Here is a 22,946-nt window from a genome sequence, read left to right on the forward strand (position 1 = left end):
AGTGCGCCAAGCACAGGGCTTATGGGGAGCCCCAGGGCGGCTTCAGAAGGTGCAGACGGGCAGGGACGGGGGTCAGGAGAGCTCAGACATGAACGAAACGAGACGCCCAGGAGCAGTAAACACAGGGAAACTGCGCCTAAGAAACAAAAGGAGAAAAGAAGGAAATTTTTAAGAAAGAGAAAGAGATGAAGGAGAAGAGTTCAAGAAGGAGGAGCCCAGACGGTGGCCGAGGCCCGCTGGCACAGGGAGAGGCGCTCTGAAGAGGAAAACCAAGGCCAAACCCGGGGAAATGGAGTGCCCAGAAGTGTGAGTCAAGACGACTCTCTGGAAAGGATCGTCTGAAACGACTTACCAAAAAGACACACCACAAACCCAGAGAGGGGGGCGGAAAACAGACACCCAACCCCAAGACACATTCTAGTAAAAATATTATTGAAAGAAAAAGAGGAATTCCTTTACACATCCAGGCAAAAAGACCAGGTGACTTAAAATGGAAAAAAGATTATCAAACTCCAACAGAAAAAAAACAGATGAGCATGTCTCAGATACTCAAAGAAAGGAACGTGGGCCGAGCATTTTGTATGCAGACAAAACGACTTCCAAGTGTAAGGGCGACAAACACTTCTCGCGACCTAGCGCTAGAGGAGTACGTTCCCGTGAGCCCTCCCTGAGAAAACGGCTAGAAAACAAACCGGAAAAGCAAAAGCAGCTGAAGAGACCGGTGAGAACCGGCGAGCAGTGAGCACACTGTATTCACAAGCAGAACCAAGGGAGGAACATAAGGGAGCCGTACCCCACGACGGCTGCGTGCTCTGAGATACAAATAACTGGCCTTCAAATGGGGAGGAAAACTGGAGGAATGTGCACAGAACAAGGGCCAACAATCGTCCGCGGTCACGTCGACCGGCAGCGTCGGAATTCCCTTCTCAGAATGTTCTGTGTTCGGATGAGCACTTCCGGGACATTCCAACCTCATCACTCTCCGTGTCCTTGAGGACCAGGACGAGGAACCCAGAGGTCAGGCAGACACCTGGGGCTGTGAGTGGGCGGCAAGTGTGAACTCGAGCGTGCCATGTGTCTGTGTGCACACTCTAACTCTCTCCAGCGAAGAAAGGTGAAGAGACCATGGTCAGACCAGTAGCGACGGGCGTCCCTAGAGCCCACGCTGTGATGCTGCAGTGACACGTCCCACCCGAGGAGAGCGGGGCCTCCCAGAGGAACCGCTGACTCCAGAACTGAGACAAGGGATACGCCCAGGACAGCGAGCCAGGCCAGAGGGAAGGAAGGTACGACAGACATTAGGGCTCTATCAATGGACTCACGGCCAACACGAAGAGCTCCTCCTCGGGCAAAGATGGACAAAAGACCGAACATCAACAAGGATAACTATGTCAATGGACTTAAGAAAGTATTTTTAAGTTCATGACATCATGATACCAACAACAAAAGTCACCCTTGGAAGGTGCCAGGGAATGAAATCTTTAATTTTTAAAAAATGGTGATAAAAAGAAATCAAACACTCATCCTGCCTCTCCACCTGAAATGGACCACTAGAGACCTTCCACGGCACAAAGAGTGGGGAAGTGATACCGCAAAGACGTGACTTTGTGACCCTGATGAATCGAGAACGTGGCGCTTGAGCCGTCAACGCCAAGAACACCATACACGACTCTCCCGCTTTAACGACGAGCACGCCACCCCCTGAGGCAGGCCCGCCGCCGGACACACAAAGCCATGTCCAGAACCCTACTGCTCCCGGCGCCTGGCACACAGAGACATCGCGGAACACGCCACAGGCGCCACCGAAACACACACAGCAAACCAAAAGGCATATGAGAGAACCCCAGGTCGGGGGGCGACAAAGAGGGTCCCTATAAATTAAAGGAGAGAACAACAGAGTGGACAGAACTATAGTTTTCTAAATTCGCAGCATATTTAATAAGGATTTCTAAAGGTAAAAGTCAAACCAACTTGAAAACAGTATTAGCTACACGTATGCCAAACAGCTAACTTCCTTCGTGCACAGAGACAGGCCTAAGACCAATAACCCCGATAAAAAATGAGCATACAAAATGAGGGTGAATTCACAGAAAAAAAAAAAGAAGTCACAAGGCCTTTAAACCTGAGAAGACTTCAACCTTTCACGTAACTTTTACACTGCAAATTCCAAATGAGACACCACCTTGCACCCGTCAGACCGGCAACCCTCAGTCACTCGGTGTGCTCCAGGCGTCCGCGGCGGGCTCCATGGCGGGCTCCGCGGGGCGTCGGTGGGAGTGGAGACCAGCAGGACTCTGACAAGAGCAGCAGGAGAGAGCGGTCAGAACGCGGCTGGCCATGGCCCGGACCCTGCGCACACCCTTCGGGAATCCATCCAGCGCCCATATTCACATGCATGTGCGAAGATCTACAGCTACAAAAACCCAGACCAACTAAGGTGCTGCTCGGGAAGCAAAGGAAGGGACATAGCCGACACGTACAGTGACAGGAGTTCCTACGGGACACTCACAGCCACACAACGGGACACACCGAAACAGCCACATGAAAACACAGGCCGGATCTCTCTAAGAACCAGCTCCCAAGATGCTGAATTACACGAGTGTAGACGGAGCAAAGTGTATAGCGTGTGTTCTTGTCTTCAAGAGCTATGCTAGACACACACCGATTACTTCTGGGACGTAAGAAGGAAAGGAAATTATTTTCCCCTGTTTATCCTTTTATAATATGTGCATTTTTATCCTGTGCATCTATCATCTTTTCAAAAAGAAAAAGCACTTTTTAAAAATGGTCATCTAAATAGAACTACCCTATGACCCTGCAATTGCACTGCTGGGTATTTACCCTAAAGATACAAACGTAGTGATCCGAAGGGGCACATGCACCCGAATGTTTATAGCAGCAATGTCTACAATAGCCAAACTATGGAGAGAACCTAGATGTCCATCTACAGACGAATGGATAAAGAAGATGTGGTATATATACACAATGGAATACTATGCAGCCATCAAAAGAAATGAAATCTTGCCATTTGCGACGACGTGGATGGAACTAGAGGGTATCATGCTTAGCGAAATAAGTCAATCAGAGAAAGACAACTATCATATGATCTCCCTGATATGAGGGAGAGGAGATGCAACATGGGGTGTTGAGGGGGTAGGAGAAGAGTAAATGAAACAAGATGGGATTGGGAGGGAGACAAACCATAAGTGACTCTTAATCTCACAAAACAAACTGAGGGTTGATGGGGGGAGGGGGGCTGGGAGCGGGGGTGGGGTTATGGATATCGGGGAGGGTATGTGCTATGGTGAGTGCTGTGAAGTGTGTAAACCTGGCGATTCGCAGACCTGTACCCCTGGGGATAAAAATATATTATATGTTTAAAAAATAATAATAATAAAATTTAAATTAAAAAAAAATTAAACACTTTTTTTGGGAAGATATTAAACAGACTTTTTCAGAAAAAAAAAATGGTCATCTAGGGGCAGCTGGGCGGCTCGGTCAGTTACGTGTCTGACTCTTGATCTCTGCTCGGGTCTTGATCTCAGGGTCGTGAGTTCAAGCCCTACGTGGGGTACCAGGCCTACTTAAGAAAAAGAAGAAGAAAAAGAAGAAAAGTCAGTCATCTAAACACACAGGCATAAACGGCCGGGGAACTCCAGCATCCCAGCCCCTGCCGGAGAATAGCGCTCTCCCGGCACTGGTGCTCACCCTCCGAGACCTGGTGGTCCGGGCAGACACCGGCGGAAGCACGAGGGCCTATCAGACTGGACGGGTCTGGAAACAGGTGTCATGCCACCTCTGTGTCCTCTGAAGATGACCTCTAAGTACAGATTCACCGGCGGTCAGTCTGAAGGTCGGAGCCAGTCATGCCACCAACTCGGTCTTCTTTCGCCCAAATCGAGACCCAAGCAAAGGTTACTGAAGGATGCGGCGAACGGGTCAGCGAAGGCGGCAGACCTCAGGGAGAGAGCACCACCCAACAACCAACCTTTGAATTGGTGGGTTTAAAACGTTTTCAGGTCACTGCTTTCAAAATCTAAAAGAACAAAAAACAAAAAAACAAAACAAAATAAAAAAACCCTATGAACCGTTTTCCAGGAAAAAAACACAGAGACAAAATTCTGCCAAATTTCAGAGCGTCACAAACACCAACGACGACAGCCTATCTCAGTAGCTGCTCCACCGGCGCTCAGTGTTAAGAGCCACAGTTTACCGGGACACGTGGCCTCAGGCCGACTGCCCTCCCCCGCAGCCACTCCAGCAGCACACCTCAGCCAAGGATCCGGGTCCCTCCGACGGGGTGTAAGCGCAGACGTGGCACAGGGCAGCTTCCGGGACACCTCGTGAAAGGGCAGCTGGCATGTGGCCACAGCCCTCCTCCCTGCCCTCTGGCTGCCAGACTCCAGGCATGAGGATGGGACGAAAAGGACTAGAAGGCTGGAGCAGAGAGCAGGACAGGAGCTGCCACATGTCCCTGCACTGGTAGCCTCAGACTTCCCCCACCGGAAGGGAAACTCACAAGCCACCTGCTCTACAACAGCGAGTTCCAGAAGCCGCCACACGCTGCCAGGCTTAACCCAGGTGTGGCGCCGTGACGCCCGTTCATGACAGCCCAGGGGCCACGGGTCCCAGGCCAAACAGCTCGCTCACCAAGGGCTAATGAAAAGTTTTCAGACGCCCAGTTCAAGCCTCTTCCCGGTCTCCAAAATCTGCAAGCAGCTTGAGAAAATACTCCAAGGTCGCCATAAAATCCCCAGCCCTGAGCTCTTCCAAATGAGGACGCCACACGCTATCCAAGTTGTTTACTCAAGATGGTTCTGTTGCCAGGACAGAGTCATTTAAAATTCTGCTAACAGTGAAGGTTTGAACAGAAAAAACTAGGGCAACAAGCCCAAGAAAACTGGAGCAGAGCGGAACATGCGGTTGCCATTTTGGCAAATTAGATCTACCATTTCTCAGAAGTCCTGGAGACAATCCAGTCCTAATACAATGAAGCAGCTGGGCTGAGATTAACGCTCAATAACGTCTCTGACAGCGACGAGGAGCTGGCCCCTAGCACGCCTGCGAAGGGGGCGTCCTCCCCGGCGCACAGGAAGTCCAGAACCCACCAAGCAACATCAACGGCCCAAGTGCTTGATCTTGCGGGGGATGACGGACGAGCGACGGCACAGCACGCCCTGAGACAGCACCCTCATCACTGTGAGTGAGGCAGGTTTAACGATGGGACAAGATGGGAAGATGTCCGGAATCTCACATGAGCAGAGAGGGACGTAACAGGAAACCTGCAGAACTGTATGTGCTTGACCCCAGTCCTGTTGGCTAATAACGGCACCTATGTGCAGTCACACATCCGTGTGCGTGTGTAAACGCTCACAAGAGGGTCTGGAGTGACCACGGTGAACTTCCTGGTACCCGGGAGGGAGGAAGAACGCAGACAACGCTCATCCCGTATCCTTCCCAGGATGTGGGGTCTCCTAACAACACCTGTAACCGTCCCTGGGAAACTGCTTCCCTGAGACCGGCAGGAATTCAGACTAGGCCAACGGTGTCAAACCCCGACGAACACCAGGCAACGGCCTCAGCCCTGCATGTGCGCAAATCCGCACAGCCCTGCTCAGGGAGGCCGCTGCCCTGCACCCACGGCACCCCTGCACCCGCCCCCATGTCTGGGGCGCACGCTTTCTCCTCCACCTTCTGCATCCCAGCCCCTCCCTCCAGGGCTCAGCTGACCAGCTGGCTCTCCCCATCCCCCACCAGTGCTTCCCAAGAACTCCCCTGGCCCCTGTAGCTGTTGTGGGCGCTCCCCTGGGCTCTGGGGTCATTCCCAACAGAAGTCACATTATGTCCCCAGCCGCCCTCCATCTCTGTTGCTCTGCTCCCCTTCAGAGCAAAACTCCCCAAACTACTGCCCAGACTTGCTGCCTCGCTTCCCTCTAGGACCTTGCCCGATCAGACATCCTTCCACCCATCAGACCGCCCAGGTGGGTTCCAGGCAGGCTCACTCCCGCCTCATGCACCTGCCTCTCTTGCCTTCCCTTCCCTCTGTGGGGGTCCTCGTCTCCCGGACTTGGCCGAATGTCCGGGCTGGGGGCAGGACCTCTTCTCAGTCACGTGGGACGACCAGCTACGTGCCGATGACACAGGCTCCCCCTCGACTCAGACCTCTCGGGTGAACTGCACATCCACGCAGCAGCCAGATCCTGGTCACCTCCCAGGGTCATCCCAATCTCCACATGCCCAAAGCGCACTCAGCACCCACCCCGCCACCACCCTGCTCCCCACAGACTTGCCATATCAAAACCTTCAGTCCTTGGCTCTTGTCCCTCTTACATCCATCTGTGAGCCAAGCTCTCACTTGGCCCGCTCTGGCCTCATCTTCTCACGTCTGGATCTGCCTCCGCGTAGTCTCCCTGCTCCGTCTTTGCATGATTCCCAATACCAAGTTCAAAAGCCACTTGGATCATGTTAAAACACGTGTCAGACCGTGTCACTCCTCTGTTCAAAGCCACCAAAGACTTCTTGCCAACTTATGGGCTTCCTGGCACTCTGAAGCCAGCTGTGTACTGGCCGACACCCCCCTGTGCCCCTCAGGCTCTCCCCGCGCTCCTTGGACCCAGCCAAGGTGGCCTCCCCACTCGGCAGGGACATGTTCAGCTCAGAGCCCTGGCGCTCCAGCCATCTTCCCAGAGACACTGAATCACATCCATCTGAAACCCACCAGCCGTGCCTGCCTGCCTCCCTGCTCCCCTCCTGCTTTAGCACAAAGCACTGACAGCCTCACTCACTGCATACACCCCTTTAGCACCTGTCTCTCCTACCAGGAGATAAGCTCCTTCGGGAAGGGACTTCCGTCACTTTGCTCTCTTGCCCAGCACCGGGCCTGGCACCGGCTGGGACGCAGGAACGACACGCCTGGTATGTCCCGTGGAAGAACCCACTGCGGGCTTCCACACCAGTGCGAACAGGGACGGTCAGCACTCCTAGTTAAGAACTGCAGAAAGTCTGCAACATACTGGGTCTGTGTTTCCATTTCAGTAAGGACGGACCTGAAACTAAGTCCCGAGTCCGTTTCCTTTATGACCTTGGACTCCTGTGACCGCAGTTAACAATGTAACAAGCGGCTCCTCACTTGTCAGCCGCAGACCCCAGCCGCTGCTCATCAGCGGAAATACAGAACTGCAAATTTATTTTTAATTTTGCTAATTTTTAAATATTTTGAACACCCACAAAATAAAACCACAAGGCCATTAAAATAGGAATAAAGAAAAGCTACTGTAATTGATACGACTTTGCCTTAGCAGTAAAGGCTTTAAAAGGAAATGCTCTGGACTGTCAGCCCTCGTTACAAAAAAGGCAGCAAGAAAAGAACAAGCGAACAAAGCCTCCCTGAGTCCACACTGGGATTTTCTGTCCTGTAAGAACACCACCACGCGGCTTGTCTCATTAGGGATGTCACACGTATAGGATTTTCTTTCCCATCAGTTTTTTAAGGGCAGAAATTCTGCACAGAGCTGTTTCTTACAACAACCCTTGAACGGGGTTGACACTGACCCTGGCCGGGAAGAGGCTACCCCAGCATCAGCTCGAGGACAGCGACCGACTCCACGCTACTGCAACGACTTCCCTGCCGTCAGACAGACCCAGAGTGGACAGCCAGCGAGACAGAGCCAGAAAGCCTGGGCACGCCCCACCTCAAAAGGGCCTTAAGTCTAGAGCTAGTGTAACTTCACGTCACACGTGACGAAGACGTGAACTGAAGGTACGACCCTGCGGGTCAAGAGTGGCCCGGCACGCATCCAAGAGTCTCAGAGCACTACTACCAGGGACAGACGCTCGGAATGAGGGGGAAACCTCCAAGAAACTAAAAAATCATTCCATTTAGTCAAATCCTTTTGGATATAAGTATAGTAATGACATAATTAAAAGCCAGTGTGCAGTAAGCAAAGACATCAATATTATTTAAACTAAGGCATGTGAAAAAAACTCAGCTTGCTTCATTTTTTCTCCCAAATCAGTGGGGGTCAGGGGGAGGGCAGAAAACTGGGAAGCAGGAAATCCATCTTCCTGTGGTTTCCACTTCTTCCTAGGAAAACCTAGTCACCCCATGCCTTGGTTAAGACAGCCCCCTTAAATGTGTTTACATTTAAAATCAGAGAACGGGGCGCCTGGGTGGCTCAGTGGGTTAAGCCGCTGCCTTCGGCTCGGGTCATGATCTCAGGGTCCTGGGATCGAGTCCCGCATCGGGCTCTCTGCTCAGCAGGGAGCCTGCTTCCCTTCCTCTCTCTCTGCCTGCCTCTCTGCCTACTTGTGATCTCTGTCTGTCAAATAGATAAATAAAATCTTTAAATAAATAAATAAATAAATAAATAAAATAAAATAAAATCAGAGAACGGCCAAACGAGAGAGCCGGTCTTCAGAGAGCCGGCTAATATGTTTGATTAAATTTGCCACATTTCTTCATCTTTTCCAAAAACTACACACCTCCTCAAACACGACCCATGACAGAGGCAAGAGCTGGACTGAAGCTGGTCCCATAGCCCCCACCGCCCTCGTCACACACGTGCCGAGCTCAGGACCCCCCCAGACCACCTTAAAGCCAGTGAGACCCCCAAAAAGCTTGTGCTCGTAGGGGTGTACCTAGCAGTTACCAGATCTGAAATTAGAGCAGAAAATGCTTGACCATCTCTTTATTCATTTAAAAATTAGAGAAATCAAATTATAAAAAATCAACACATCACATGTTAACGTACCAAACATCTTTTATGAAAAATAACCACAGATCCCGAAGCAAGAGCAGCAGCAGAATCTCGAGGTCAGACTTCACGGAAAAATAACCGGATTTCCAGATCTGCGGCAACTTTCAGTCTTGCACTCGGAACCATGCTGGCTGACACACACGAAGACAAGCCACCGTCCCACAGAAGCGAGACTGGGACACTGCTTCAGCACCGTTTTAGGTGGCTGTGGCTGTTCCCTGTCGCTGCGCACCAGAACTCCACAGGTGTCTTATTCTCCCCCAAAGTCTCGTTGTGGTGTGGAATGTGAAACCTCATCAGTGACCGTTTCACTTTCTGACTCTGAAATCCACTGGTCCGTCTTGCACTGTCCACGGATCTCCCAGAGGGCCAGTGCGTAACGTCGTGCACTGCTCATCTGGAAAACACTGGGTCACTGAGTGATGAGGGTTTTCCAAACGCGGTTTATTAGGTCTCATCAAAGCATGACGTTCATTTACAGTAACGCTGGTAGCAGAAACATCTGTAAGTACCGAGGAGCTGTCGGGGTCCCCACGGCAGAGACACACTTTCCGAAATTCCAATCCCACTTGGAAGCCCCAATCTGATCACCGGCGAGAGCGCTGGTGGCTAACTCTGTTCACTGAGCAAGAAACATCCGCAGTTTGTCAATTACTCTTTCCCGCCGGCCCGTGAACAGAGACGGTTCGCTGAGCGAGCACGGGAGGGGCGGGAGGGCTTGTCCTTGAGGCCACGCGCACTCGGAAAGCCAGACGCCTGCTTTCCACGAACTTCCCGCTGGTCACACTGAGTGTTAAAGGGACGTGTACTCGCAGGTTGAGACTCAATGAAATAGGTTTTTACTGCTGCATCAGGGACATTCTTAAAGGAAAATGGCTTCTTTTATAAGGACCCAAGTGCAGTCTGGGGCCTTGGCCTCCGGCGTGGCCCGACGGCCGCAGCTTCTCCACATCAACCCGCACCATCGCCGCAAGTACCGGCACACGAAAGAGGCAAGTGGCCTCTACTGATCGTTAGGAAAACCGGCCTCACAGGCCCCCAGGCAAGTTCTCAAGACCATGCGGGGGCTCCTCAGACCCCACTGAAGTCGCTGTTCTCGGTGTCCCATCTCCTGTGTGACTGGAAGTGAATTTCGGGTAACTTCTGCTACGAAATGCAAACCATCAAAGCAATTACAAGCAACTTTCACTTGATTTACCAACTGCCAAAGACAAATGTGAACGTGCCCGAGAAGCCTGCGGGGAGGAGCACGGGTGCTCACCGCCACAGCCCCGACCGCAAGGCCCCGAGTCAGCGGTGCGTCGTTGCTCACATGGTAAGCATCTCCCCCGACAAGAGAAACCACCACCTGCCCCCAAGAGGCAGGAGCACGGTACTGAGCACCCGACTGCAGGCTTAAAGGCCTCAGCCTGACGTCTTAGCTCTGGGAGGAGTTTCTAGAAGCCTCTGTGAACTTTCACACATTAAGTGACCTTCTTGCGCCCTTCCAAAGTAGCCGCTGGGCGCTGCGGTCAACCAACGCCATGAGGGAGGAGAGCGTCACCCGCCCTGAAGGTGCTTCCTAGCACGGCGCGTGCAAGGGACGAGCGGGATCTACCGCTTGGCCGGAGAGGGGAACAGGTCCCTAGCTTGGGGACCACTGACCGAGGCTGCTGGAGATCTGGGGGAGTCGGCAGAGGACAGAGGCAAGAACGAAGGTGTTAGAGGTTCAGGTCTCCCAGGCAGGGCCCTTGAAAAGCCTACGGCATAAAGCTAGCAGAAGCTTGGGGCGCCTGGGGGGCTCAGTGGGTTAAGCCTCTGCCTTCGACTCAGGCCATGATCCCAGGGTGCTGGGATCGATCCCTGCATCAGGGTCCCTGCTCAGCAGGGAGCCTGCTTCTCCCTCTCCCCCTGCTGACTTTCCCTATCTCCCTGTGTCTCTCTTTGTCAAATAAATAAATAAAATCTTTAAAAAAAAAAAACAAAAAACCAAATAGCAGGTCTGCTCTCAGTGATCTAAGCCTAAGGAGCCCTGCCCGATGCCACAAGGTCCCAGCAGGGGCGGTGGGGAGGGTGGCAGGAGCATCAGCCGTAAATGATTTCGGGGACACTTAAACATGGGCGGTATCCTCGGTGGCACTATTACTCTTTTTTTAGGCATGGTTATATGAAAGGACGCTCCTGCTCCCAGGACAGGAGCACTCAAGCACCTAGCGGTGAAATACGGCGAGCTCTGCAACCTACTTTGAAAAGCTGAAAAAAAACACAGGTTACCAAAAACTGCCAAAATGTGTAGTTCTCACAGTATTTCAACTTTCATTATGACTTGTTGTGCTGACCTGTGATCAGTGATTATGATTCACTGAAAGCAGCAGGATGAGCAGCACGTTTCAGCGATGATGCAGCTCCGAGACAGGCACGTGCGGGGTCTCGCTCCGCGCACTGCTCCGGCGGCCGGTCAGCAGCAGTGCCGTGCAAACCCCTGCATGTGCCGGGCCCGCTGGGAAACCCGGGGACTCGCAGGACGCACGTTACTGCGGCCCTCACTTCGCTGCAGAGGTCTGCGACCAGACCCCAGCATCTCCGAGGTGTGCCCGGACACGCCGAGGCGGCAGCGCCCCGTAACACCAGCCCTCTGCGGGCGGAGATGGAGGCCCCACACCCGTGAACTCACCACTCTCCTCCAGCAACTCTCCTCTAGACTAAGGGGAGGAGAGGCGGTACAGAACCACGGACCCCACAGAAGCCACTCGTCCCAACGGGCCAAGCAGCGGCTGGAGGGCTCCCTGCCGGCGGCCAGCACCCCACACCATGGTGGCCTGCGCTGCTGACAGTGGGGGAACCAGGCACAGAAGAACAACGCACTCTACTCTGCAGCATCGCCGGTAAAAGGCCCTAAAATGAGGAAATGTTTAGAAAAAAACAAAAATAATAAAACCCGCCAATCCACTGCGTTGCCCCCGGGCCCTGCTACCACCACATCCCTCCTGCGCCTGACTCCTCAAGCGCGTTCTGGAACTCCCCCCCAAACCGTTCAGGAACAGCATGTCTTCCCTCTCCCTCCGAATCCAGACACACAGTATGGTTTCCAAACCCCCTGTCAGACTGGAGCTGCTCTCCGGGGGGCAGAGAAGAGCCCGGCAGCAACCCCCGACTGCCCTTGCACACCCCTTTCGTGACACACACAAGTGACAGCACCGCGGAGCAACAGCACACTCACAAGGTACAATGAAAATGCAAGAGAGGGCCCTTCCCTGGAGAGAGCAAGAGTGTCTGAGAGCTAACGCCTGTCCAGGACGGCTGCAGGGACAGTGGCCTGTGGAGTGCACGCTGGCCAGTTCCCCCCAGCAGAGACACAGAAGTCATCGTGGGTCCCTGCACTTCAAATAAATGTGTCCCTCGCAAATATGGGCAAGCTTCTTCCTAGCGAGATTACGAATTTAAAATGTCTCCAAGTTCCTGGCCAGTTCTAAAATCCAAGACTCTGGGATGTGGAAATATGACCAGAGTGCCCTGAAGACACGGGGTGGGGACGGGGAGTTAGCAGAGCACGCTCCCCACGACCGTGTCCTGCTAACTGCAGGACACAGTGTCCGTCTTCCTCCCTGGTGTCCGCACCTCCGCAACTGTCCATCTCTTTTGGCTCCCTCCAGAAACTGAAATCCTTCCATCGCCCATCTGCTGCTTCTGCTTAATGCCACGTACTGTGAAGCCTGGGGAGGAGAACGGTCATCGGTCCAAGGATAAGGATGCCACAGCGTACGAACCTCCTTTTTCCACCTCGCCATTTCACAGAAACCAAACAAACCACTAGCGGGTGCCAAGATGTTAAGGCAGTTTGGGATCCTAAGCAGGCAACATAAAAACAAAAGAAGATTAACTCCCAACTGGAGCAGTCATTAAAATAAGTGACAGTGACAGGTGGCAGATGCTGGGACAATTCTAGAAGTTTCTGATCCCCACCACGTGTCAAGCAAGTGCAACCTCTCAGAGGCAGGGCTGACAACCAACGAGAACTCGTTAATATGATCCAAAACAAAGTCCAGGAACACTAGCAAAGGTAATGTCAGGGACACTGGCTCACCTGGGCACAGCCCTCACACGGGCTCACTGGTGGCAGACGCAGCCCATGCCCCTATCACGGTGGGGGACCAGGGATCTCAGTTGATGGTCTCGGTTCTAGATGCAGCACCCTGGCCCTGCTTTACCCAAAGTCATGGTTCTCGATATATAGTCAGAACTTAGTCATGGAAAACAACACAAAGAAATAAGCCGCACGTGGGACCCCAAATTAGCTGGATCAGGTCTAAGGCTGAAAGAGGGTCCACGCAGCCCAAACGTCCATGTAAAGCATCTAGTGTGATTCTGTACAGCCACGTGGTCATCCAATCTTCGTCCAACTAGTTGGCCTTTCTCTTAGCTCTAGAACACCAGGAAGTCTGTGTGAACTGGTATGGGGACTCAGGGGTCCAGGCTGCAGAGGGCACGAAGGAGAGAAGCCCGGTGAACGCTGAGCTACCGGCCTCCCAAATATGCCCATCTGCACCCCCCCTACAGCCTCGCCAGTGGGGCTCGGGCTGCCCTACCCTGGAGGGGACGCTGAAGGGTCTGCCCTGAGCCAAAGAGCCAGAACAAGGTGCTCTGCGTCTCACACCCCAACACTCCCCCTCCTCGAAACCAGCCCACGCCACGCCACGTAAGACAGTCCTATCAGCGACAGAGCTGCGACGCGTCTGAGAGAGGATGAGTCCACCTGAACACAGAAGTGTGTGAGGACCCACGGCCGGAGCGCAGAACAGGAGCCCGGAGCCCACGCTCGAGTCGGAGCCACACACTGAGCCGAGCAAGCCAGACTCCAGGCACGAATTCAGACAAGGAAGGCAACGCAGGGGCCTGAAACGGTTTGCTAGGGGAGCAAAGGTAATTTCCAGATGAAACGTACTCTTAAATTTTAAGAAAATCTATTTGCTGACCAAAAAAATTTGCTTTGGTTAAAGACACAGGACAGGGGCACCTGGGTGGCTCAGTGGGTTAAAGCCTCTGCCTTCGGCACAGGTCATGGTCCCAGGGTCCTGGGATCGAGCCCCAAATCGGGCTCTCTGCTCAGCAGGGAGCCTGCTTCCCTTCCTTTCTCTCTGCCTGCCTCTCTGCCTACTTGTGATCTCTGTCTGCCAAAAAAATAAATAAAATCTTAAAAAAAAGGGCGCCTGGGTGGCTCAGTGGGTTAAGCCGCTGCCTTTGGCTCAGGTCATGATCTCAGGGTCCTGGGATCGAGTCCCACATCGGGCTCTCTGCTCAGCAGGGAGCCTGCTTCCTCCTGTCTCTCTGCCTGCCTCTCTGCCTACTTGTGATCTCTCTTTGTCAAATAAATAAATAAAATCTTTGGGCACCTGGGTGGCTCAGTAGGTTGAGCCGCTGCCTTCGGCTCAGGTCATGATCTCGGGGTCCTGGGATCTAGTCCCGCATCTGGCTCTCTGCTCGGCAGGGAGCCTGCTTCCCTCTCTCTCTCTCTCTCTGCCTGCCTGTCTACTTGTGATCTCTCTCTGTCAAATAAATAAATAAAATCTTTAAAAAAAAAAAAATCTTAAAAAAAAAAAAAAAAAGACACAGGACATGGGGCACCTGGGTGGCTCAGTCGGTTAAGCATTTGCCTTTGGCTCAGGTCACGATAGCAGGGTCCTGGGAAGGAGTCCCCCACTCCTCCCTCCCCCTCTGCCCCTCCCCCTGCTCTCTCTCTCTCTCAAATAAAATCTAAAAACAAAACAAAACAAACAAAAAAACACATGACATAACTTACTTGGGTCTCAGAGATGTTTTCACCTTAGCCCCGTAACAACCTTTCAAGGGTGTTAATTTTCAATTCAGAAACCGTAAACTTTTAGACTCTGATTAAAAACAAACAAAACGGGGCGCCTGGGTGGCTCAGTGGATTAAAGCATCTGCCACGACTCAGGTCATGATCTCAGGGTCCTCGGATCGAGCCCCACGTCAGGCTCTCTGCTCAGTGGGGAGCCTGCTTCCCTCCTTTCTCTGCCTGTCTCTCTGCCTACTTGTGATTTCTCTGTCAAATAAATTCTTTAAAACAAAACAAAACAAAACAACAACAAAAACAGGTCCAGGTCCAGCACTGAGTAGGTACCCTCGGAAAATAACTTACCTAGCCCAACAGGGTTATGTACACTTGAGGACAACCTTAGTAAATTTTAAATTAAAAAAGTTTTAAAAAAATACCTTTTAAAAAATAAATCTAGCAGATGACGCTACATGAGGTCATATTCACTTCTGACCCCAATTCTAGCACACTCTCAACACCGCACGCACACTTGCGACTGATGGTCTGAGACTCTGGAAAGAGCGAGCATTGTCCCCACTGACCGTCTTCCCATTTCTAATCAGAAGCACAGAAGGAAATGGTTATTCAACGTGGTTTTTGTCAACAATAAATTCGCACATTTGATTTTACTAAAATGTGTCATTTATAATGAGTATGGGCCTAATTTCTGATTCTATGGGCCAGGGCAAATATTCTGGGGGAGAAACAGATTCATCCAAGTGTAGAAGAGTCCATTTTTCTTTTACCATAAGGACGCTGTCAGGACAAGAAGTAAAATCCGAGTTAGCTCCGCTGCTCAGATACCAGAGCTATATGAATGATAAATTTCCAATTTCAGTCATTGTGTTGTGGTTACACAAAAGAATATCCCTGTTTATAGGAAACCACTACTTAAGGACTTAGAAGTAAAGAGACATCACATCTTACACTGTTCAGGGGGAAAAAAATACACACATCAACAGTTACAGAGAAGAGAGGAAATAAATCAAGTATAAAACAGAACATGTGAGAACGGAGAGGGCTGTCACAAATCTTTGTACCGTTCCTGCAAATTCGAAGCCTGAAAACACACAACTCCTGCGGAGAGAAGAGGGTTTTCTCCAAAGAACGGTGCTGGGGACGGAGGGGAGCTTTCTCATCCGAAGGGGCCTCCGACACGCCCACTGCCACTTCGGAGACGCCGCCATGGGACACTTCCTTTCCGAGCAGATTTCCCGAAAACGGACTCGAGGTTTCTGCCCCACGCACCTCGTGCCTTCTGCAGCTGGCGAGGCGGTCCCCGCGGACCTCCCCCGGGACAGCCCAGTCTCAGTGCAGGTCAGGAGCGCGACGGTGCCGGTGAGCGGCAGCGCGGCTGTGACAGAGGACGGCCCCGTGAGCAGCCTGGCAACAGCTCTAGGGGCCCCGCCATGTGGCGGTCACCGAGCCCCCATCTCGTTCTCCAACCTGCACGAGCATTCGGGGTCTGGGTGTGGGGTGCACCAACCACAGCCCAGGAGCCCAACCTCGCGCCTTCTGGAGTCACCGCGCTGCAGGACGGACGCACGCATCCTGGTTCCCGCCCTCCGAGGGCAGAGCTGGGCAGCTGGGACGGAGACGCCAACGCCAAAAACATTCCCTTATCCTGCCCTTTATAAAAAAGGTTTATGCATTTCTGCCCTAGAGCTCCCAAGCGTCGAGTGACCTTTGTGGCATCTTCAGACCTTGAAACTGCCCCGAGGCCGAGGGATCAAGAAACTCGGACCCATTTCTGTGGAAGGGTCATCCTGGGCTCCCGAAAGACGTGCCTGCACTGTGACAGGACTGGGACATGCCTCCGGGCCTCCGCCGGCTCCTCTTCTGCCTTGGTCACTGGACGGACAGACTTCGGATTCCTACCGTGGCGGGTCCACGGAAATCCCAACCAGGTAACGCACGCTTGCAGAGTTCCCTAACAATCCCCAGGAGGACTCCAGAAGCCAGCCTCCCGGCATTCCGTACGAGCAGCCTGTCTGCTGTCATCGTATGCCGGTCGCCCCTGTCTCCCTTTCTCCTCCCTATCACAGTGTGATTGCATTTTACATCAATTTGAATGACACAAATCTAAAACAACACATTAAACCCTCACTTGGCAAAAAATGTGAAAATCAGTTGAATGTCACAAATCGTAAAAATCCATAAAATGTTTAATTGCAAAAGGAGAAGGCCAAGTCACTACCAACAGCTGCGGCGACTTTTAGCTGGAAACAGGACACTCGGCCTTCTCTGACCAATGCAGTCTGAGAAACCGTGGGGAGTGAATCACGGCGGGCATCTTCGGGGCAACCTGGCGCAGTGCTAGGCTCCTGCGACGAGAGTTCACCCCATACAGCAAGGGGCGGCGGCAGACAGGTGCCTCCCCGCCATCCACCTGCCGGCGGCATCACAGGTGACAGCAGCCCGTGTCTGTGTGTCCCTGCTCTGTGAAGCGAAGACGCCCAGGGCTCTGGCCACACCCAGGGACGCACTGTGGACCCCCGGGAGTGCAGCAGCCCACATCACCAAGTTTTCGCGGGGCAGTTTCACTCAAACCCCTTCCGGTTATTGCATGATTTTCTACCTTGTGAAACGAGGAAAAATCAGTACAGACCACAAGCAGCGTGTTTTGAAGCACAGAAAGTCAGTCTTTATTACCGAACAGTTGGTCAGTACAGGGTTCTGCCCACAGGTGCTCAGGCCCCAGCCCGACGGGCTCGCCGCGGGCCCGCGTTCCCAACAGCACGCCCAGCTGCTCGCCGGGCCGCCGTCCCCCCAGGCCCTCCTGGCCAACCTGCCGTGCTTGCCGTGCTCCTCGGATGCTCCTCTCCTAAGCGCTTGTACGGAATCACCTGGGCAAGGCAACGGCATCCGTTTCCCCACAAACACCCCCTCCACCTACCTACTTTGCACGCGGCTGAATTAAAGCGCGCTCAGCTCTGCCTTCTGCTTGCCCGACGTCCTTCGTCCATCGCTTCCACGCCGTAAGCAATCTGACCCTGCAGGTTACTACTGACCACCACCACCTCTCCCCTCCACTGTGACGCTTAGTCATAAAGCGACTCTGACTGGCCGCCCCAGTACAGAGGTAGATGGTCGAAACATTTAACCAAATCGGACGGTTCTTGGCCATGGGCAGAAGTAAAAGGTGCAGGCGCCTGGGTGCTCAGTGGGTTAAGCCTCTGCCTTCGGCTCAGGTCATGATCCCGGGTCCTGGGATCGAGCCCCGCATCGGGCTCTCTGCTCAGCGGGGAGCCTGCTTCCTCCTCTCTCTCTGCCTGCCTCTCTGCCTGCTTGTGGTCTCTGTCAAATAAATAAAATCTTAAAAGGTGCAGAAAAATTAATTCAAAATTTCATCTCCTGTGATGTTACAGAATTTTGGGGCCTACGATCTGCTTGTGGCTGGAGAAGTTAACGTTCCCATCTCACGTTAAATCAAGAACAGCCACACGTCTCAAGCCACGGGGGGGCTCCAGGGCCTGACCCGCGCTCCGCTTCCCCTGAACGAGATGGAAGAACAAGGGGCTGCTGCCCTCGCCGCTGCACTGGCGGGTGAGGAGTCAAGAACCTTCTCTGGGGGGCGACCTCCTCAGGGGGGCCGTCCAGCCACAGTCCCAGGCAAGGAACGACCAGAGCCAGAGAGCGAGGGGAAGACAGCATGAGCTCTTAGCTAAAGCTCTGATTTTTAATTGGTGTCACGCCTGCACGAGACGAAACTGGGCAACCTAAGGGTGAAGTGTTTCAGCACTTCCCTGAAAAGCAGGGTCGCTGCAGACTCTAATTCTCAGGGACCAGCTAAACGAGCTCCAGGCACTGGACAACAAGGAAACAAGTGCAGTTTTGACAAAAACAAGCCGCAGTCACGTGACCCCCCTCGCTGCCTGCTCTCCAGCTCCCTAGCCCTCCTTCTCACACCCCAGAAGAATGAACGTTTCGGAGCGGTTCAGAGTACTCGAGTGAACACGCCATCGTGTGATCTTGTTTTTCTGACCGTCCTATACGTGACGTCGGAGAACACAACGCTGTCATTTACCTGTCGTGCAGAGGACTCTCTAAAGCTTTTATCTGAGTCAATCTCATTGAAAACCTTAATGTGTATTTTCCTCCAGGAGCTTCTTCAAAAAAAGAAAAACGTTTCCTTTCCCAGATCTAAAGGGCCGAACTGGTAAAGTTACGTGCACCTTTCCAGGTCCGTCTTGTGGGTCACGTATTTACTTGAACAGCTCAGCTGTGGGGACTCACGCGGTGTACCAGATCCTTAAGGAGAGATGCCGGCTATCCAGCCACGCCATCACAAGCTCGCCCAGACCCCATACCTGAAGCACCCATCTTCCAGTCCGCAAGACTGTGGTTGTCTAGCCCACCTCCTTGGCGACGTTCTCGCACAGGAAGTACTTCTTCAGCATCAAAGTGCATACACCACACCGGGCCATCTTTCTAAATGCAAATTCTGGGTGTTTCTCAGTCTTGCAAGACAGGGATACTTTTAAGGGACACCCATTAACATTCTGGTGAACGACCCTCCATTCGGGTTCTCTCGGGACTGGACTATGGGCTTGCACTTGTGTCTCGGGTTATCAGCTGGGGTACGTGACATCATAGGTGCTATTACTGGTGATGTTAAGGAGGTGATTGTTCCACTGTGAAGTTACCATTTTTCCCTTTGTAATTTACAAATATCTGGGAGAGATACTCTGGGGCTATGTAAGTATGAGAGATTGGAGGAGACTTCAGGAGACATGACAATTAAGTGCGGAGTGGGATCCTGGATTAAATCCTGAAACACAAAAAGGGTATTAATGGAAAACTTACGAAATTCGGTTAGGTCTGCAGTTTAGTTAACAGTACTGTGCCGAGGTTAACTTTCTGATTTTTAGGATATCTGGTTACGTAAGAACTCAGCACTACCGGAAGTGGGTGACGGGAACAGGGAAGTTTTCTGAACTATCTCTGCAACTTTTCTGTGAATCTAAAATTACTGCAAAAGGAAAAGTTTACAAAGCTGCAGATTCTGATTCCGTATGTCTGGTGGGGGCCTGAGAGCTTGCCTTTTCCTTGGAACACCCAGCGATGGCGAGGTCACTGTGTGGGCCCTGCTAGGCCCTGGCAGATACGGGGCCGTACTTCACTGCGCACCATTTTCAAAGGATAATTGACTAAAATGCACCAAGACTACACTTCAAGTGTAATTCCTGCTTAACTAGAAGCGACCCTAAGTCTGGCACACTGAAGTGCTATCCTCACACGACATGGTCCGAGAAGCTGGTGTGCCAAGGCGACCTCGAGTCTGAATCTACCTTTGCGACTTGTGTCTACGGCTGGCCTTCCAGGGCTGAGCTGGCCCTGCTCCAAGGCTGCGGAGCCAGAACCGCAGCAGGAACGCAGGACATCCATCCGCCCACACTGCAACACAGAGGCGGCCACGGGGACAGTGGTCAGGCCACCCATTCCACGGCGGAAGGCATCCATTACCAAGACTGCAGGGCAGCAGGAGAGCAGAATGACAAGAACCAGAATGCCGAGAATGGGCTCAGGAATTCCTGCTCCCAAGAGCAAATGGTCACAAAGTTGACCTCTATTCGTCCCACTAAGGTAACTGCATAATAATAAACCCACAAGAAAGAAAGTAAGACACAAGATACTTTGCAAATTTCTGGGAGACCTGAAGGCGCTCAGGAGAGCCAAGGAAACCACGGTGTGGAGCACAGGAGTGGTGCAGCCGAAGGTGGGCTCGAAGCCTGACAGGCCAGGGCACTCCGCAGAGCGTGGGCTGCGCCTGCTCCCACAAGCTGGACGCAGGCACAGAAGAGCTGTACGAGGGCGCCTGGGTGGCTCAGTGGGTTAAGCCGCTGCCTTCGGCTTGGGTCGTGATCTCAGGGTCCTGGGATCGAGTCCCACATCGGGCTCTCTGCTCAGCAGGGAGCCTGCTTCCTCCTCTCTCTCTGCCTGCCTCTCTGCCTGCTTGTGATCTCTGTCTGTCAAATAAATAAATAAAATCTTTAAAAAAAAAAAGAAGAAGAAGAAGAAGAGCTGTACGAGAAGCCTCCCTGGACCAGGCAGACCAGCCCCCAATCAGAGGGGTCTTTCTTAAGCCGTAAGACCCAGAGGAAAAGGCTCTGCAACCAGGCTCCTGACATCCCACACAGTAACGAGCTCCCGGTCACCGAGGGGAGACCCACATGTTTTCACAACCAGCCCCACAGACTCGGAGCTCTCTGCCCACTTTCTCTTGCCTTAAACAACAATAATTACCAATATTTAAGGAATCTTTGCGATATGAAGTACGAAGCCAACGCCTTTAAGAAGATGGCGACAATGACACTAGAAGATACAAGAATTCAAAGAACAAAAGAAATGAAAAAATCCTTTCGGTGTCCTCAAAGCCAGGAAGATGGCGCATTCGTAACACAAGCAGCTGCCGCGGACAACAAAACAGACAACATAAGCTCCCGGTGGTCTTCAACTGTGGAAAGGAGAAGCTTAGAACAGCACTGGAGATAAACGAAGCCCTCTCCCCAAAACGAGAGTGATGTGACCCAAGAGGATAGAAACAAGAGATTCAGTGGGTCAGTCCGAGACGTCCAACGTCAGAAGGACAGAAAGAATAAATCCAGAAGAAAGTCCTCGACGGAAGCAAGAGAACGTCGGGGGGCTTCGGGGCGAGCCCTCAGAGCACGTGCAGTGGGACCCCACACCCAGGGCGCTCTGAGAACGCCCTCACAGCAAGCAGGGTCCTGAGGTCACCGGAAAGGACTGAAGCACTGAAACTGGAAACGACGGACAAAGCCAGGACTGGGACACGGAGTCCTGAACGGACTCGGACGCACAGAAAACGAAAGTGCGCGCAAACCTGGGCTGGCGGACGGAGCGATCAATCCCGACTAGAAAAAGAAGACTGGGGAGAAGAGCGGAGGCTGGAGAGCCGGGACAGTAGCCCTGAGAACGTAAAACCAGGCGAAGAGTCCCGGGGAGCACATGCAGAGACAGCCCAGGCCGGTACCGGGCAGAAAAGACCTTCCCCCGCGGGGAAGCGAGCAGCACTGCCCGGTCTTGGAACAACGGGAGTCCCGGAGCAGGGTGGGTTGGGGAGCGGGGACGGGAAGAAGGAAGTCATCCTGCAGCAGCTGCGTCCCCGCCCCGGCAATCTGACAGTGCCACTGCCCTGGTCCGGGCTCCGCACGCAGAAAGACTACATCCTGGTGGCCCCAGCGGCCGAGCTGCTGCCCTGCCCAGGCTCTCCCTGGTGCTTCCCGCACCGCTGCTCCGGGTAAGCTCTCCACGCGTGCCTGTGCTTCTCAGAAAACAGACCGCGCACCGACTGAGTTCCAGCCCTCGGCCATGTGTGTCCTGGACGAGCGTCCTCACCTGTGTGGGTCCCACTGACCTCATCTATGACGCGGGGCAGTCTGCGCGACCCGGGGTCCCTGGGATGACAACACTGGGGTGACCAGCAGTCCCCGCCGCCGCACTGAACCGGTTAGAAACCCACAGCCGGGGGACGTGGACACAACCCCACGTCCCCGGAGGACACTTGCTTCCACTGCAGGCACAGGCCCGGGGGTCCCGGCAGGAGGGCTAACGCGGCGGGCTGTCCGGTGGCTCCCCCGCCAGCACCGGCACCCCCGGACCCTACAGCGGAAGGCTGAAGCGCTGGGCCGTCCGCCCCTCGCTCGGGGAAGACCACTGCACCCCCCGCCGGCGGGCTCCCGGGGCTCCTCCACGACAGCTCCGGCGGCCGCGGGGTGCGCTCCGGGCGGGGCGGCGCAGGGCGGACGGCGAGCCCCCAGCCGGCCCACGTGCACGGGCCCCGCACGCCCGCACACGGCAGCAGCTCCTCGGGAGCGCCCGGTCTCCGGGCAGCGCCGCGCCCCACGCGGGCAGCCTCGCAAGCGCTCGGACGGTGCAGGCGACACGGGCCTACACCGGGCCAGGGCGGCGCCCGCGGCGAGCCCCGAGGCCACACTTCCGCAGCCTGCGCCCGACCTCGTCCCCGGCGGCCCGGGGCCCTCCCCAGCCGGCACCGGGCCCTGCTTCCCCCACAGCGCTCGGCCCACGGGGTGCGCTCCCGCCCGCCAGCTCCTCGGGCACACGCGCGGGGGAGGGCGGCCCGGCGGGAACCCCCGGCGCGGGCCTCGCTCGCAGGGCGCTGTCCCCGCGCCCCGACAGGTGACAGGGGCGCCCGCCGCCACGCGCAGCCGCCTGGCCCGGCCCCCGCCCGGCCCCCGGGGAGCGAGGCTGGCGCGCGGCCCACGGCCCGGAGCGGAGTCGGGGGCCGCCGGGGGCGGGGGGAGGGCCGGACCGCGGGGAGGGGGAGCGGGCGGGGGCGGCGGGCCCGGTGGGGAGCCGCAGGGAGCGGGGAGGGGGCGCCGGGGCCGGGCGCGCCG

At 54.1% G+C, this 22,946-nt stretch overlaps 1 protein-coding gene and 1 long non-coding RNA gene across 12 annotated transcripts in view; both read right to left on the minus strand.

Moving 5' to 3' along the window:
- Window positions 1-22,946, minus strand: part of BANP (BTG3 associated nuclear protein) — a 104,423-nt gene that overhangs the window by 80,847 nt on the left and 630 nt on the right. For 2 of the 11 annotated variants that reach the window (XM_047712448.1, XM_047712447.1), the window contains exon 1: window positions 21,928-22,450. The exons of 5 other annotated variants lie outside the window; for them this stretch is intronic. In XM_047712448.1, the coding sequence (XP_047568404.1) occupies window positions 21,928-21,951 (24 nt within the window). In that variant the 5' untranslated portion in view covers window positions 21,952-22,450. Of the gene's footprint in view, window positions 1-8,750; window positions 10,609-21,927; window positions 22,451-22,479; window positions 22,667-22,946 lie in introns of those variants that run through there. 4 more of the 11 variants (XM_047712455.1, XM_047712454.1, XM_047712452.1 and 1 more) reach the window with 3 other exon arrangements.
- LOC125089950 (uncharacterized) lies at window positions 18,406-21,919 on the minus strand. Its single transcript, XR_007124107.1, has 2 exons — window positions 20,599-21,919; window positions 18,406-20,386 (listed from the first exon to the last, which is right to left on the minus strand). It is a non-coding gene; the product is annotated as an uncharacterized LOC125089950 (long non-coding RNA).

Source organism: Lutra lutra, chromosome 17 (genome assembly GCF_902655055.1).
Source record: "Lutra lutra chromosome 17, mLutLut1.2, whole genome shotgun sequence".
Classification (NCBI taxonomy): domain Eukaryota; kingdom Metazoa; phylum Chordata; class Mammalia; order Carnivora; family Mustelidae; genus Lutra; species Lutra lutra.